The 17,464-nt window shown below is 48.2% G+C and overlaps 2 protein-coding genes across 4 annotated transcripts in view; one reads left to right on the top strand and one right to left on the bottom strand.

Annotated features, from left to right (window-relative positions):
* AK2 (adenylate kinase 2) overlaps nt 1-7,171 on the bottom strand; it is a 54,330-nt gene extending 47,159 nt beyond the window's left edge. Inside the window, exon 1 of the mRNA XM_083369289.1 lies at nt 7,010-7,171. The gene's annotated coding sequence lies outside the window, so the exon portion shown is untranslated. The remainder of the gene's footprint in view (nt 1-7,009) is intronic.
* NDUFS5 (NADH:ubiquinone oxidoreductase subunit S5) lies at nt 6,722-16,229 on the top strand. Of its 3 annotated transcripts, none has more exons than XM_083369292.1 (3): nt 6,722-6,803; nt 14,338-14,555; nt 15,982-16,229. In XM_083369292.1, the coding sequence occupies exons 1-3, from the start codon at nt 6,752-6,754 to the stop codon at nt 16,066-16,068; spliced, it is 357 nt and encodes a 118-aa protein (XP_083225418.1). In that variant the 5' UTR covers nt 6,722-6,751; the 3' UTR covers nt 16,069-16,229. The 3 variants fall into 3 exon arrangements, with proteins under 3 accessions (XP_083225418.1, XP_083225420.1, XP_083225419.1); XM_083369294.1 differs by lacking the exon at nt 6,722-6,803 and adding an exon at nt 7,398-7,482; XM_083369293.1 differs by lacking the exon at nt 6,722-6,803 and adding an exon at nt 7,595-7,795.
* Nucleotides 16,230-17,464: the final 1,235 nt, after the last annotated feature.

The raw sequence follows: 17,464 nt of genomic DNA, 5'->3' as shown, positions 1-17,464 counted from the left end.
CAGTTTCCTCTTTGGGGTTCAGCAGGTTGCTACCCCCACCACATGTGCTGGCTAAAGGGTTAAGCAGACTTCTCCTGCACTGCACGTCAGAAGGAACTCTACATCCATCCTTCGAAGATGGTGCATACGAGTTCCATTTGTATTTCTGCAAATGTAACATTCTGGCTAGGGGGCCGTCAAAACAGCAAAGCACAGAACAGGCAGACAAATCAACACACAGGACACCTAACACATATTTGGGAATTGGGAGATGTGCACTGTAATGTATTGGGTTTTGTCTTGCTAAGGGATATCACGTGGGGTTAATTGCTGGAAGGTTGCTCAAGCAGGGAAGCTGGCTAACGGCTCCCAGCTCCTCAGACAAACCATCTCCAGCGCCGCCATTGGCTGCCTCTAAGGTGGCAATAGTTTGCTTTAAACCTATTGGCCGCCGCCTAGAGGCCAGGGTATAAATTGCTGCATTCGCAGCCCTGTTCCCCAGTTCATTTCCTGCAACCAAATAAACAATGATCTTTCCTGAACTCACTCGCCTCGTCTTGTCATTGAAGCAACGAACCCAGTATCTAACACTGGCGACGAAGGTGGGATCCTGCTCCTCCAGCTGAGCTGAAGAGTCACTAGGGGAGAGGCCGAACATGCCTGGCGGGAAAAGCAATTTCCCCCCCCTACGGTCGGCCTAGCACAGTCACGCTAGCAACCACGTGCCCAGAAGACCAGTCCCTGGGCAATGGAGGAGCAGGACAAGAAGACAATGAGCCCCCAGCCGCAAAAACCAGCAGAATGGCAAAGGTCGGAAAGCTGGAAGAATTTGACATAGCTCACCTGGAAAGATGGTCTTTGTACCTATCCGGGGTCGAGAATTATCTACGGGCGAAACAAGTCGCCGAGGACGGCCTGAAGGCCACTACGCTACTCTGTGTGTGTGGCCCAGCCAAGTTCGACATAGCAGAGAACTTGTTCACGCCAATGCCATTGGAGTCCGTAACATTCATGGACTTGAAGAAGAGGCTTGGAGACCACTTTCAGCCCAAGCTGTTGGTGATTGCTTGGCGCCATGCATTTGAACAGAGAGGTCAGCAACCAGGTGAAACAGCAACTAAATTCATTGCGGCCTTGAGGCAGGTCACACGCCTGTGCCAGTTCTCCGACATCGAGGAGAGGCTACAAGACCGGCTTGTCTGCGGTCTCCGGAATCGAGAGTTACAGCAAAAACACTTCGCCAAAGAGACTCTGTCGTTCCCAGACGTACTGAAAGAAATCATGGCGGATGAAGCTGCTGGTGGGGCAGTACGAGCCATGCGGCCCACCAAAACAGCACAGCACGAGGAAGCCATCCACCACCAGGACGCTGAACACACAGAAGACCCCGAAGACGACACAGAAGTCAACAAGCTACAAAGACACAACGACCAACAGCATCTCAGCGACAAGCAACAAGGGGCAACTTACAAGGTTAGATCCCTTCCTTAGGTGCCCAGGGTGTGGTAGCCACCACCAACGCATGGACTGTAGATTCCGGACAGCCATGTGCTGGGCCTGCGGAAAGACTGGCCACATCACGTCCATCTGGAGAGGTCGCCAGAGGGACCGGCCATCGAATCGCCAGTTGGACATCCCGACCAGGAGAAGTACCGGGGCCCCGGGACAGTATAGCATAGGGCAGACATGTCAAACACAAGGCCCGGGGACCAGATCCGGCCCGTGAAGTGGTTTCATGTGGCCCGCGAAGCCATCCTGGAAACAGTGAGGGAACGGCCCCCGCTGCCTTGGCCCTGGCCCAGAGACCCTCCTTCCGCCAGAGACCCTCAGATCTGTCCCACTCCTGCCCAGGCCCCCATAGGCACCCTTGATGCGAACGATGTAGAGCTGGCCACGCCCACCCAGCAGGCCATACGCACTCTAGCCACACCCACCCAGTAGGCCACGCCCACCAGGCCACACCCACCCGGCCCCCTGAGGGCAACCGCAATGCTGATGCGGCCCTCAATGAAATTGAGTTTGACACCCCTGGCATAGGGTTTTGCTCCGGCCGCAGAAGCATTTGCTGTACAGGAGCTCACCACCCTATTAAACCGAAGTTTAGACTTCAGGTGGAGCTGCAAGGGGTCCCCTGCAAGATGGAGCTGGACACGGGCTCTGCTGTATCTATTATTTCACTTGAGACATTTAATTTTGTCTGTAATCGTAATAAGAGATGGGCCAAGCTGAGGCCATCCGATATTATACTAACTGATTTCCAGAATGCCAGAGTCGCAGTCAAGGGTGAAGCTGTTAAATTTAAGGGGTTTTCTGGGCACCTGGATGTTGTTGTAGTAGGGGGTCAGTGAATGAGCCTGATCGGGCTCAATTGGTTTGATGCACTAGGCATCCAAGTAACCAGAATCAAACAGATGCAAGTCACGAGTCTAGCAACAGTATGCGAGGAATTCGCAGATGTGTTTGATTCAGCTCTGGGGACATACACAGGCCCACCAATCACATTTAAACTAGATCCTACTGTAGAGCCTTGGTGGAGCAGTGGGCTAATGCCTCCTTAAGTAACACCAGCTGCCTGCAATTAGTGCAGGTTCGCATCCCACCAGGCTCAAGGTTGACTCAGCCTTCCATCCTCCCGAGGTAGGTAAAATGAGGACCCAGATTGTTGGGTGCAATTAAGCTGACTTTGTAATAATGCCGCTTGGGGGGGTGTGTGTGTGAAAGCCCTAATAAGCAGGCATATACATAGAATGAAGGCTACTGCTAAGCTTGTAAGCCGCCCTGAGTCTTCGGAGAAGGGCAGGATATAAATGGAATTAAAATAAAAAAAAATAAAATAGAGCCAGTCAGGATTAAACCTCATAGGGTGCCATTTGCTCTTAAACACAAGATAGATGCTGAGTTAGATAAACTTGTTGAACAGGGAGTACTTCAGCCAGTAGATGGGGGTGAATGGGAGACCCCAGTCGTAACACCACTAAAAGCCAACGGGGAGGTCAGAATCTGTGCCGATTACAAATGCACAATTAATTGTGCACTCAAACAGCATGCATACCCGGTACCAGTAGTAAGCCACATCCTGGTGTCTTTGCAAGGCGGTACAATTTTTGCAAAATTAGACTTGGCTCAGGCCTACCAACAGGTTCCTGTTGATGAGGCCACAGCCGCGGCACAGACAATTGTAACCCACAGGGGGACGTTTAAAGTAAAATGCCTGCAATTTGGGGTCAGCATAGCCCCCGGCCTTTTTCAGGGCATTATGGAGCGGACGCTCAAGGGCATTCCGGGGGTTTGCCCCTATTTTGATGACATGCGCATCACCGGTGAGTCCACTGAGGTGCTAGCAAGGAGGCTCAGAGCCGTCCTTCAAAGGCTGTGCGAAGCAGGCCTCAAGCTTAAAAAGAACAAGTGTAGTATTGGAGTCCCTTCAACTGAGTTCTTGGGTTTCTGTATAGATGCTGATGGCATCCACCCTGCTGAGTCTAAAGTAAAAGCCATTCAGATGGTACCCAGCCCCAAAACGAAAGGAGAGCTTCAGGCATTCATAGGCCTCCTAAATTTTTACCATGTGTTCCTTCCTAACAAGGCCACAGTGGCAGAGCCGTTACACCGGCTCTTGGACAAAATACTACTTGGAAGTGGACTAGTGTTCACGAAAGAAGTTTTCAGGAATTGAAGGCTCTTCTGTCAGTCAGTTCCACGATCGCTCACTTTAAGGAATCGATGACGGTATGCCTTGCGTGTGACATGTCTCCATACAGGGTGGGGGCTGTCCTAAGTCACTTAGAGAGCAATGGAACTCAAGTTCCAATTGCTTTTTACTCGAGGACACTGTCCTCCGCCGAGCGTAATTACGCTCAAATCGACAAGGAGGCACTGGCTATAGTAGCTGGAATAAAAAAATTCCATGACTTATACAGCACTTATACAGGACTTCACGGTCTTCACAGACCATAAACTGCTATTGGGGTTATTCACTACAGACAGACACCCCACATCTTATCCCCTAGGATGCTAAGATGGTCTATTTTTTATCGGCTTACAGCTTTAAGCCAATTCACAAACCCGGCAAGGATATGGGCCATGCAGATGGCCTGAGCAGGCTTCCACTGCCTCAAATCGAACCAGATCCAGCCCCAGCGGCCTGCGTTTTGTCCATTCAGGACTTGCCGGAGTTTCCCCTCCACACGGGGGACTTAGCTGCAGAAACGGCAGCAGATAAGAATCTAAGCAGAGTGCTCTCTTAAGTACACATGGGGTAGCTAGATAAAAGCCCAGGTCCTGATTTTCAGAGCTATTTCACAAGGAGACATGAGCTCTCAGCTCACAAGGGTTGTATTCTTTGGGGGAACAGAATCATTGTTCCCACCTCATTAAGGGACAGGGTATTGCAATCGCTTCATGAAGGTCATCCGGGTATTGTTTGCATGAAAGCTGTGGCATGAAGCTATTTATGGTGGCCAGGATTAGATAAAGCCATTAAGGCTCAAGTGCATGGGTGTTACACATGCCAGCAATCCAGGCCTGAAATGCTGCACACTCTCGTCCACAGGTGGAGGAGACACACATCCCCCTGGTCGAGGATTCATATAGACTTCGCTGGGCCCTTTCAAGGACAGCTCTTTCTTATAGTGGTTGACAGCCACTCTACGTGGCTAGAAGTTATACCAATCACAAATATGACTACTGCTAGGACCATCCAGGTGCTTAGGAAACTCTCTGCAATGCACGGGCTACCGGACATAGTAGTATCCGATAATGGGACCCAATTTACTGCAGCACAATTTCAGGCTTTCCTGAGGGCAAACCTCATTAGGCATGTGACATCGGCTCCATTTCACCCATCTACTAATGGTCAAGGTGAACGAATGGTGCACACCATGAAGGAATCATTGAAGCATAGTGACTGGGGACTGGCATCACAGACTGGCCGACTTTTTGCTCTGCCAACATTCCACGCCATGCACGGCAACAGGTAAAAGCCCAGCAGAGCTGTGCTGGGTGAGGTGACTAATCATGAAACTGGACAGGTTGCACCCAGACCGGGTGGCAGCTGAGGCCTCTCGCCCAAAACCCCTGAGGAAGCTGCAAGTGGGCGACAGGGTGTGGGCCAGGAACTATGGGCATGGGAACTTGTGGGTGCCAGGGAAAATCACCAAAATATCGGGCCCTCTCTCATACGAAGTGGGCCTAGAAGGTGGGCGAGTCATCCATCGCCATATCGATCAGCTTAGGAAGCATTTTCCAGAACGGCCACAAAGCGAGGACTTCGTCCCAGGTCCCATCCACAGACCGCAAACCGGCAGCCAGACCAATCAGTCCATACGCTCTGATGTCCCAAGCAGTCAGAACAACGGGGAGGTGGTCATAGGGGGGCAAAGCCCAGGAGTACAACATGGGGCCCCTGACGGAGAAAGCCAACCAGAACACTATAGCAGATGTGCTAATGTGGCAGAACAATTGGACTCTGGGGTGGGCTGACTAGAAATGTCCAGCCAGAAAAGTCCGAGTCAGCCAGACTCCTTTGAACGTATGGACCCTGGTCTTCCCAGCCCGGTGGGCAAGCTGGCAGGCCAGGGGGTGCCTGGCTCTCCCAGGTGATCCACGAGGGTTCACAAGCCTCCTGCATATTTACAAGATTTTGTTCCAAAATAACTAAGCTATAATGTTGAATGTGTCATTGATTGCTGCTAGCCAGGAGAGCCTCTGTATTAGCAAGTACCAGGAAATGTGTACGCTTGCATACTACTTTTGTATTTCTGTAAACTTGCAATTGTTGTAATCATTCCCTTTGTTGTTATAATGTGTGTACATTCTAGGGGGGAGGGGTGTAATGTATTGGGTTTTGTCTTGCTAAGGGATATCATGTGGGGTTAATTGCTGGAAGGTTGCTCAAGCAGGGAAGCTGGCCCAGCTCAGACAAACCGTTTCCAGCACCACCATTGGCTGCCTCTAAGGCGGCAATAGGTTGCTTTAAACCTATTGGCCGCCGCCTAGAGGCCAGGGTATAAATTGCTGCATTCGCAGCCCTTTCCCCAGTTCAGTTCCTGCAACCAAATAAACAATGATCTTTACTGAACTCACTCGCCTCGTCATTGAAGCAACGAACCCAGTATCTAAGATGCACATCAGCCTGTCTGCAGCCTGCGCTCACGCATCTACTCCTGCAACACCTATGTGTAATCGCGGGCAACTCTAAATTGGCCTTTATGCAACAAGCAAAGGTCAAACCAGCTGAGCTGTGAAAGCATTTCCTGTCCATGGCCACCAGAGGGTGTTGACAATGAGGCAATTAGATCTTCTATCTGTAGAGCTAAGCCTTGTAGAAGATTTAGGTCATAACATATAGCTCATTGTTTCTTCTGCAGACCAGCGCTGTCCCCTCCAAAATGGACAAAAAGCAGTGACTTCATTTGAGCCGGAACATTGCTGTTGAGGCTTCAGCAGGTTTGCTCTATGAATGTCTTTGAAAAATCAAATCTACAAGTATAGACTAGGTGGTACTTGACACAATAGTAGTAACTGCAAGATGGGTCTTGGAGTCCTAACAGACAACCATTTAAATACAAACCACAATGTGCTGCAGCTGCAAAAAAAAGCCAAAGCAATCCTAGGCTGCACTATCAGAAGGATAGAATCAAGATCACGTGGAGATTAGTACCATTTTATTATGCCTTGTGGTAAGACAACACTTGCAATACTGCTTCTGGTTCTGGTCAACACGATGTAAAAAAAGATGTCGAGATTCTGGAAAGCGCAGAGAAGAGCAACAAAGATGATCAGGAGACTGGAGGCTAAAACATATAAGGAACGGTTGCTGGAATTGGGTATGTCTGATCTAATGAAGAGATGGACGAGGGGTGACACGATAGCAGTGTTCCAATATCTCAGGGGCTGCCCCAAAGAAGAGGGAGTCCAGCTATTCTCCAAAGCCGGCAGGAGAAGAAGCAACGGATGGAAACTAACCAAAGAGAGAAGCAACCTGGAACTAAGGAGAAATTTCCTGAGACAATTGACCAGTGGAACAACTTACCTGACTGGAGGCTTTTAAGGACAGCCACGGATCTGCATGGCCTGGGGTCTCCTGCCCGAGCAGGGGCTGGACTGGAAGACCCCCGAGGTGCAAGTCTCATCACGGGAGGGGGAAGCTGGGACCGGGCTGCGGGAGTGGTGCAACCGTGGCAGTTCCAATGTTCCGGGGGGGCGGAGGGAGCTCCTTTGCGTGGCCTCGCGAGTCTTCCGGCTCGCCCTTCACTGCTGGGGGCGAAAACTGCCCGCAGGAGCATTTATGGGACATTGCGCAAGGCCCGGCCGTGGGAAAACGGACGATGCCATTTAGCCCCCGGAAGTTGCCTGTCAGAACGAAGGATGGACTCCTCCGTCCTTTCGCCCCTCTATGGCGCATACCTAGTTCAGGGCCCCGCCCCCTCCCGGCGCGAGTTTGCGCGACGGCCGCCGCGGTGACGTAAAAGGCGCGCAAGGACGGCGGCGGGGGAGAGAGGAAAGGTAGGCGGCAGGCGGCCCCGGAGCCTTGTGGGGGCTGCTTCGCCCGGCGCCTTGCGTGGCCGCCCCCGCCGCCCGCGGCGGAGGAAAGGCCGGGCGCCCACGAGGAAGCGCGGGGGGCGCGCGGGGGGCGGCGGGAGAGGCGAGGAAGGGCGGGAGGAAGCGGCAGAGCGAGCGAGCGAGAGAAAGAGAGCAGCAGCCCTGCTGGGTCCCGGAGAACCCGGAGCGGCCCTTGACCCCCCTCCGCCCTGAGAAGGTCGCCCTCGGTCGGGTGCAGAGGGCGGCTTTGCGCGCAACGGGGTTGTCCGGAGACGAGGCGAGCGGCGTCCCGGGTTCTTGGGAAGGACTCGGTGGGGGACAGAAGGCCCGGCTGGCTGCGCCGTCCTGTGTGCGCAAGTCAGGAAAGTGCAGCGGTGGGACTCAAATAGGCGAACCCCCGGTTCTCTGCGGGGGTGCCGCTTCCGGAAGTCCCTCCTGGGCAACAAAAGATTAGTTACTGGTTCTGCCGAACTGGTTCGAACTGGCTGAATCCCACCACTGGGAAAGTGGATGTGATAGGTCCCCCCCCAAAGCTTTTGCTATAAAAATGGACCTTCTGGAAAAAACAAGGTCTCTGCCCATTACTGAAGCAGACTAAACTTGCTTGAATAGATACAACTTTTTCAAGGATTAATCCTCTCCTCTTACTTATTCAGCTTTTATGCCAAATATACATTAATCAATGAACTGTGGTGTTCACTTTATGGCAGCTATTGCATTTGAGTGGTTTGGCAGAGGATGAGCTTGTTTTTAAAATAGGAGGAAAACACAGATCATTTGCGCTATGCTGATAGCATCAGAACCCATTCTTATTTCACTTCTCTCTCTCCCCTCTGACCCAAAATCAAATCTCACCTTTCTCTGGGTTCTGCCATACTCCCAGGGGGGAGGGGGGATGTGGGGTTATTGCCTTTGCTTCCTCGGTCCGCTACAATGTAACCTTTTGCTTCCTTTATTGCCTCTGTGTCCTCTACCCACCTGCTGCAATGTAACAATTTGCTGCCTGCCTTATCTCTCTCTGAACTCTATCTCCCTAAACTGTCAGCTAGAACAAGGGAGGAAATGAGGAACTAACCTCAGTGCCTGGTTTTTGTCTACGCTCTCAGAGGAAGGTGTGAAGAAGCCACTGACCATCACTGTGTGAACTGGAGCGGGCTGATGTTATCTCCCCTTTTCCCCACAATGGACTTAATACCTGGGAATTGGCCGTCCCATACCAGGCGGGCAGACTATGGGTTGAGGTCTTGTTTGGAGATGCTTTAATCCAGGGCTTTTCAACCAGTGGTACGTGTACCACCTGTGGTACATTGGCACCTGGCAGGTGGTACGCAAACATTCTAGAAAAGTGGTAGCGGGGGAGGGGAATGAGCTGAACCGGTGGCAGCACCGCACAAGCCTGAGCAAAAGATGGCTGGAGCTGGAGGGCTGTCAAGGCTCAGCGGAAGCACCAGGATCAGCGCCAGGATCCAGCTGGAAGCACCAAATGTTGCAGCACCTCCAGGGTCTTGTGATTTACATTCAGATGCTTGGCAACTGATTCATATTTATGACGGTCACAGTGTCCCAGGGTCATGTGAAGTGACCAAAACCTGCTGCAACCACCCAGCAGACGTGGGGGGGGGGAATAAAAACCAAACTCCCCCCCCCCACCCCCGCTGCCAATCCTCAACAGAAATGCTCACAACAATGAAAACCTCGGACAGGAGGAAGAGCGCCGCTGGGCAGGCAGACAGGTGTCTTGCTTGGCTGTGGCTTGGGGAACACTTTTTTCAGTGCCATTGTAACTTCGAACAGTCACTAAGCGAACTGTTGTAAGTCGAGGACTACCTATACTTCATCACTTTTTTCCTTTTTTTTTTTTTTTTTGATCATCACGTTTTTTACACCTTGGTAGGCGACTGGTGGTACTCGGATGTTGCCATATCCTAAAAGTGGTACAATGGGTGAAAAGGTTGAAAAGCCCTGCTTTAATCTATCACTCTGCGTGGGAAATCTCAGATCCTGTCTATTATGCCTGCTATCAACTACTCTTAATAAAAGATCCTGTTGGAAGAAATTGTTTCTTGTGGGATTGAAGTGGGTCCTGACAGATAGCATTACCCTGATAGTTGAAAATGCAAAGGTTCAGCAAGTTCTAGTAATAAAAGTTTAAGGAACAAAAAATGGGTCTAAAGTTAAATGTAAAGAAAACATCAGTAGAACAACCTGCTTTAGAATTGGCAGTGAATATAGGGAAGTGGAAAGCTTCTGCCTCTTAGGATCAACAATTACAGTCAAGAAATACACCATAGTCTAGATTGGCGTAATAGTGAAAGCCTTGGAGAGATTCAGATGCTGTATCTAGCCCTACAAAGATCAGAATTGTGCACACAGAGGTTTTCCTTGTAATCTTCTGTGAAGGCAGAAGTTGGAATTTGAAGCAGGATAGAAACAGTATTGATAACTTTGGTGTTGGAGAAGACACCTGAGAATGCCATGAACCGTGAAGAACACAAACCAATGGACCATTGAACGAATGAACTCTCACTCAGGGCTCAAGTGACCCTATTTCAGATACATGGAAACTCAGTTCTCTGGAAAAGCTCCTATGTTAGGAAAGGTAGAAGGAAAAAGAAGAAGAGAACAATCAGTAGCAAGCTGGAGGGACTCGGTTTCAGTGGAGACAGGTGTACCATTGGAAGATCTGAAGGACTTGCTTAGGGACAGATCCTCCTGGAGAAAATCGGTCTATCTGATTGCTAAGAGCTGATGGTACATAATCAGTGTACTATAGATACATTATTAGTGCAGTATAGATAAATACTTGTACTTTTTTCAAGTGGTTAAACATTTCCCATGATTTTATCTGGATACAAGCTTTCATGAGCAGGGTTTCCAATGTTTGGAGTAGAGTAAATAAAATTGTGAGAAAGTAGATTTTTGGAGGACTTCCAGTTTTGCCCAGTCGTGGAATCATGGACCTCCGCACCCCACAGCTAGTTTCACCCTGCCAGGGGACCCTAAATGGGTCTAAGTCGCCCCGGAGAGGCGGCGAAGAAAAGAAGGGTGCCCTGACGATTCTGGAACGATGGTGGTCGTTTTGCTCGATTCGGGGGAAGCCTTCTAACCTGACAGGAGAAAGGCTGGTCACACTTTGTTAACCAACCCAAGCTACTTGCAGGCAAAGTCCAAAGGCACTAACCAGCACAACAGTGAACAGCGTGCTTGAAACTGGGTGAGGAATTCGATCTTCTGTCTCCTATTTTATATCTGATTTCCTGGAAAAGTTCCCCAAGAAGCAAAAAGCCTCCCAAAGTGAGAAGGGAGGGGATTATACCTCACCCTTGTATAGATGGAAGCGGTGTATTAAACTCTTATGGGGAATAAAAATATAAAATACTATGTTGAAAAATGATCAGTGACATCTAGTGGAGAATTAGAGAAAACTAGCAGCACTGACCCAGAATTTGGCAAGACACCTAGAAATAGCAAAAAAAAACAAAAAAACAGCTGGGAACAAAGCATTGAGCTATCTACTACTGAGTGAAACTACATATGTTTAGAAACTGCTGACCTTCTGGGATTATAGACATACTGAGCTGCATTGAGGCTGAGCCAATCTCAATGTATACCATTCATTCATTCATTCATTCTTAAACCTAAGAACTGTTTGCAGAGAAACAAAAATATTGGCCTTTGGCTAATCTTCTAAAGGAGAAATTACTGGAAAACTTTTAGATGGTGACTGGTTGATAATTACAAGACTCCTGAAAAGAAGAACTGTCACAAAATATTGTTTTCAGCGGTGCCTTGACAATTGGAAACAGATTAAACCATTATATAAAGATAAGAACTACATAAGATTTGGCTGTTTGGATTTTAAGATGGGCTGGCTTGATAAAGTTAATTAGAAAGATTACTTAGAGGGGAGAGATAAAGCAGATATTATATACCTATCTAAAAGTGATAGAAAACCATATCGAGCACCTCCTGAAGACCCCAGTTTGGATTTTCAAAGATCTGCAGGAACTCAAGACAAAACAAATACATTCCAGGAGAAAATATACACAGATTCAAACAATTGTTTCAAACCATGATGAGATTAGAAATAAGTTTGACAATATAAACAAATATATCTCTAACTTAAACCTACAACTAAATAACAGTCAAAAAACGACAAAGAATGAACAAACAAATGAGACAACAGAACATAAAGTGACTTAAATACAAAAACTACAAATGAAGAAAACTACAATTTAATACAAAAAAATCTGCAAAAACTCACTATAATAAAGAAGACAAAAAAGATGCTTTATTCTCCAGGACTTCAAAACAAATATGAGGATAAAAAAAGAACTAATAAAATGGATTAAAGAATTGTCAAAAGAATGAAACTTTACTTGATTTGTCTTTTTTGTCCCCAACAACACTTACAAAAATACAATCTGGCAAGCCAAACTTACTGATTTGGAAAATGACCTGGCAAAAGAAAATCAAAGTTGGAGTCAAGAGATGTGATTCAGCTTATCAGATGGAATATTATATGACTAAACACTTGTTTGAATACAATTTTTGTGTGTGTTTGTGTGTGTATGTATGTGGATAAAAAGAGGTCCTAGGGCCGTGGTGGTGAACCTATGGCACGTGTGCCACAGGTGGCATGCAGAGCCCTCTCTGTAGGCACGCGCGCCGTCATCCCAGTCCTAGGCCTTCAGCTGGGTTTTATCAAACCTTTTCGCTTTAGCCCTATGCTGCCGTGTGCAAAAAAAAAGGTTCAATCAATCGATCAATTTCAACTTCTTGCAGGAAAAAAGAGATCTTGCAAAGTTGGAATTGACTGAACTTTTTAGTCCCATCCAGTCTGCCGTTACCACTGCAGCCCACCCACCCAATCGGTGACGCCCACCCAATTGTCCACACCCACCAAATGGGCCACAGCCATCAAATGGGCCAAGCCCACCCGGCACCCGATGATACATAAGTGGGTTTTCGGTTGCAGTTTGGGCACTCGATCTCTAAAAGGTTCACCATCACTGTCCTAGGGAAAGATTATTAGATGGTGTATTATAGGATTAAATATTGCTGGAATATGGCCCAAAAAAATAAAGCTTGTAGAAAGAGGAATACAATATATAAGTAGTATAATACTTTTAGAATATATGAAATGTTGAAACATTGAGAGGGTCTATTTAAATGAAAAGTTTGGATATTTAAAGGTATTGAATTTTGAGAAAACTGACTGATGAGAGTGGTCTGAATACTGAGGGAAAACTAAGCTTCAATAAGAATCTTGAAAACAGGACATATAATGACTTAATAAGATGACTTTTATAAATGCAATGGAAATAAGCTGATTAAAAATGTTATATCGTATATACTTGAGTATAAGCCGAATTTTTCAGCCCACTTTTTGGGCTGAAAAATTCCACTTCGGCTTATACTCCAGTCAACAAAAAAACTTACTGAGGACTTGTGCGCGGCCGAGGCTTTGGTGCTTCCGGGATCGCGCACACCTCTCCCAAGCCGCCGCTGTCCGGAGACCTGCCGAAGTTTGGGGAGGTTTGGGGAGGTGCGCGCGCACCTCCCCAAACCTCCCCAAACTTCGGCAGGTCTCCGGACGGCGGCGGCTTGGGAGAGGTGCGCGCGATCCTGGAAGCACCGAAGCCTCGGCCGCGCGCAAGTCCTCGGTAAGCTCCGGGCGGTCACTTGCTTCGCGTCTCCTGAGGGAAGGGGGGGCGACTGGAGCGGGCGTGTTTCCTCGCCTGCTGGGCGCCGCGATTTGCCCGGGGAACGTGCGGGCCCCGAATGGCAGCGTGGAGCGAGGAAGCGGACAGCCAGGGCTTCCCCGAGAGCCGTGGCCACACAGGGTATTCCTGTGTATTCAGGCTTGCAAAATGGCGGATCGAGCCTCTGCTGGCGGCAGAGGCTTGCAGAGCGCGGATCCAGCCTCCGCCGGCGGCGGAGGCTTGCAGAACGGCGGATCGGCTTATACTCGAGTGAATAACTTTTTCCAGTTTTTGGGGGTGAAAATGGGGGTCTCGGCTTATACTCGAGTCGGCTTATACTCAAGTATATACGGTATGTTTATATTATATGCATAAATACTAAATGTTTATATTCAATTTGGTATATACTGAAAATATTAAGAATTATATCAGTGGGTTAGGATGCTGAGCTTGTCAATCAGAAGGTCGGCAGTTTGGTGGGTCGAATCCCGAGTGCCGCGTAGCAGGCGCTCCGCCTGTTACTTGTCCCAGCTTCTGCCAACCTAGCAGTTTGAAAGCACGTAAAAATGCAAGTAGAAAAATAGGGACCACTACGGTGGGAAGGTAACAGCGTTCGTTCCGTGCGCCTTTGGCGTCTAGTCATGCCAGCCACATGACCACGGAGACGTCCTTGGACAAGCGCTGGCTCTTCGGCTTTGAAATGGAGATGAGCACCGGCCCCTAGAGTCGGAAATGACTAGCATGCATGTGCGGGGGAACCTTTACCTTTACCTTAATGTAGACAAAAGGAGAATATTACAGGAAGAAGAGAGGATCTAGAAATATATTACCAACATATTGATTAATTGTAGAAATTAATTATCATTGATTGTTTTAAATATATGAACCCAGACATCATGAAGCACTGAAGATTGTTATTGTAGAAAATTAATAAAATATATTTTTTAAAAAAGAGAAAGTAGATTTGTATTCCTCCAGTGCCTAAGATGATCTATCCCTGCATATGAAAACCTCCCCTTCCACACCTGAAGCTCCTCCCAACTCCATCCCATCTCGGCTCCTGACCAGGGACTGAATCCCCTCTCGCCCCTTACGTGTCCCTTCTGCCTTTCAGCCATGCCACTTCTTGATCTCCAAAACCAGCTGGGCATTAACCTAGACAGATGGATGCTCCGCCTGAGTAGCAAGCAGCCCTTTCAGCAGCCCAGCGTGTGCCACACGTTCGAGAAGGAGTGGCTGGAGTGCTCGGAAGGCATCGGGATGACCCGGGCCAAGGAGGAGTGCCGGCTGGAGGCCGAAGATCTGGAGGAGTGCATGACCAAGCGCAAGATGGTGAGAGGGGCATAGCTGGGACACTCGACGCCTCTTGGGAGCCCTTGAGTCCTCCTCGGGTCTTTCGGCGGCAGGCTGGGCGGGCAGCGGGAAACAAGGATTGGGTGGCTCCTTCGCCAGACAGGCGTGTTACTGCGGTCTGCTTCTCACTTCGGTACCGTCCTGACCAGCTCACCCGCTGCGCTAAAGCCAAGGGGGGGATTGGTTGCAGGGCGTAGCAGCTACAGTCACAAACATTTTTAAAAAATATTTTGGCAACTTACGTGAGACCCAAACAAATTGCAATTTATGTAAGAAACGGTCCCCTAAAAAGTTTGGCTCAGGACAAAGGGCACCTAGGCGCTGTGTATGACCCTGAACCACCAGTGGGAGATGGTGAGCAAGAGGCTAGAAAGGGGAAAGCCAAGGGCTGCATCTGCCCCACTCCCTGTTTTGTCACAACTGGAATGTGAGTTGTTATTTTTTCCCCTTTGACTAGACATGTTAGAATTCGACTTTTCCTGAAGGAATCACTGGCCATATGCCTTGCCAAGGCCATAATTATTATTATTACCAATAATAGCAAAAATCATGTGTTTTTGTGTGGGAGAGGCGATATTAAATTGCAGTGACAGCTGAGTTCTTTTGTGGAAAGTGAAATTTATATGAACTGTGATAGGAATAAGTGAAAAAACAAATGCAAATGGGCTGGTTGCATCATACGGAGGCCGTGCTTACCCGAGCTCCAGTGATGAAAAAAAAGTCATGATACATTGCAACATGTCACGTGACATGGTGAGTTTGACACCCGTGTTATAGGTAGTACCTTGCTCACTAATAGTAACTGTGAGAGGGATCTTGGAGTCCTAGTGGACAATCACTTAAATATGAGCCAGCCAACATATAAGGAACGGTTGCCGGAATTGGGGAAGTCTAGTTTAATGAAGAGAAGGATGAGGGGGGACATGACAGCAGTGTTCCAATAGCTCAGGGGCTCCCCAAAGAAGAGGGGGTCAAATTATTCTCCAAAGCACCTGAAGGCAGGACAAGAAGCAACGGATGTAAACTAATCAAGGGGAGAAGCAACCTGGAACTAAAGAAAAAATTTCTGACAGTTAGAACAATGAAACCAGTGGAACAACCTGCCTCCAGAAGCTGTGAGTGCTCCAACACTGGAAGTTTTTAAGAAGAGACTGGACAGCCATTTGTCTGAAATGGTATAGGCCAGGGTTTCCTGCCTGAGCAGGGGGTGGACTAGATGATCTCCAAGCTCCCTTACAATATTATTATTATTATTATTATTATTATTATTATTATTATTATTATTATTATTATTATTATTAACTATTATTATTACTATTATTGTTACCACTTCCATCTTGGGTGGGACAGGAGAGGCCTGTAATTTCATTCTGACCCCGTCTTTTCTGCTCCTTCCCTTTTGCAGATGAAACGTATCCGAGCCATCTTGAAGCAAAGGGACTTAATGATTAAGGAGGGGAAATACACGCCCCCCAACCACCAGAATGACTGAAAATTTCGCTGTGATTCTGAAGGAGAAAACTTTCTTTGCTCCCTAGGAGCCGAAGAGATCTGTTCTTAATACTTAAAGAATGGTTTTGTTGGAACCTTGTCATTTCTCTCTCTTGGTTTCTAGTCCAACCTGTGAATAAAATTCTTCTTTGGGACCTGAAATGTAATTGGTTGAGTGGCTCTGCCTGTTTGATGTCAAAAGTATAAATCGCCTCTTGCAAGAAAAATTGGGAATACGAGGGTGCCAGTCAAACACTGCAGGCTTGGGAGTTTCTCTTGCATAATAATTAGATGTTTTCCCTGTGTTGGCTAGTGCCACTTGGACTCTTTCCCTCATGCTTTCCTGTTGCAGTCTCTCTTACATCTTCCTCTTCCTCCCCCCGTCCCCAGCTTAGGTTGGGCTAATTCATATTTTGTTGGCCAAATATCACCCCAGCATTGTTCCTTCATCATTTGCAGGCCTCCCTTTCCACTTTCTCCTTTCCACTGTTGGCAGAACCAGCCCTTTCCATCCTCTCCTGGGACCGCTGAGCTTCCAGAGACCAGGGCCTGCAATGGGACAGGCACATCACCCTTGAGCTGCATGCAGCCTCCCCAGCCACTCTCTTCCCCCACAAGGGCTCAGTTTCTAGCATTTTCCACCTTGCTGATTTCCAATGTGAGGCCTGTAACTTCTAAAACTCCAGTTATGGATTCCAGTTGGCCCTGACCAGCAAAACAGCCATGCACGCAGATTGGGGCAATTTAAAAGGAGAAATTTTAACATTTTAAAAAAAGTATTTCAAAGTGGACATGATGCTACTTCTTGCAATTCATTGTGATGATGAAGAAGGATTTTAGAAGTATGAAAGTGGGATGGGCTTGGGGTCTCTTTACTTAGAGGGTGGATTTCAGCCCCTTGTTTGTCCTTGGCACTTTCCTTGATCCAGAAAATGATGCCCATTCTGGCATTGTAATTGCTTGTTAATGCAGTAGCTGCTTGTAGGAATAGGGTGGCCAAAGCAGATTCTGGGAGGACTGTTCCTCCCGCCGAACCTGCGACACAGTGCAAATGCCCACAGCATCTGGGTCCTTGGTCAGAGAGGCAGCACAGCCCATCACTGGCTCGGGTTAAGAAGTTCTGGACGATCATCTTGCTGAGAAGAGGCTGGCTGGGCTATTTGGACAGAAAAAATGGAGGCATACCTTTGCGTCAGGACAGAAAGTGTGGGCTGGATCTATTGAGGGCAAGACAGGGTAGCTTTGGGGCTCTGATGCTGCAGACTAAGCTGGAAGGTCACTGCTGGGCCCCATAAAGCGAGGGCAGAAGGAAATTGCATAGGAAAGAAGTGGAAGTCAATCTGTTTTCTTTGCATCCTTTAATGCTGGGCACCACAGAGGCAGAACGTAACGGCTAG

The sequence above is a fragment of the Vipera ursinii genome, assembly GCF_947247035.1.
Source record: "Vipera ursinii genome assembly, chromosome: 9".
NCBI lineage: Eukaryota > Metazoa > Chordata > Lepidosauria > Squamata > Viperidae > Vipera > Vipera ursinii.
The sequence above is the reverse complement of the archived record's forward strand: the minus strand, read 5'-3'. Positions and strand labels throughout refer to the sequence as shown.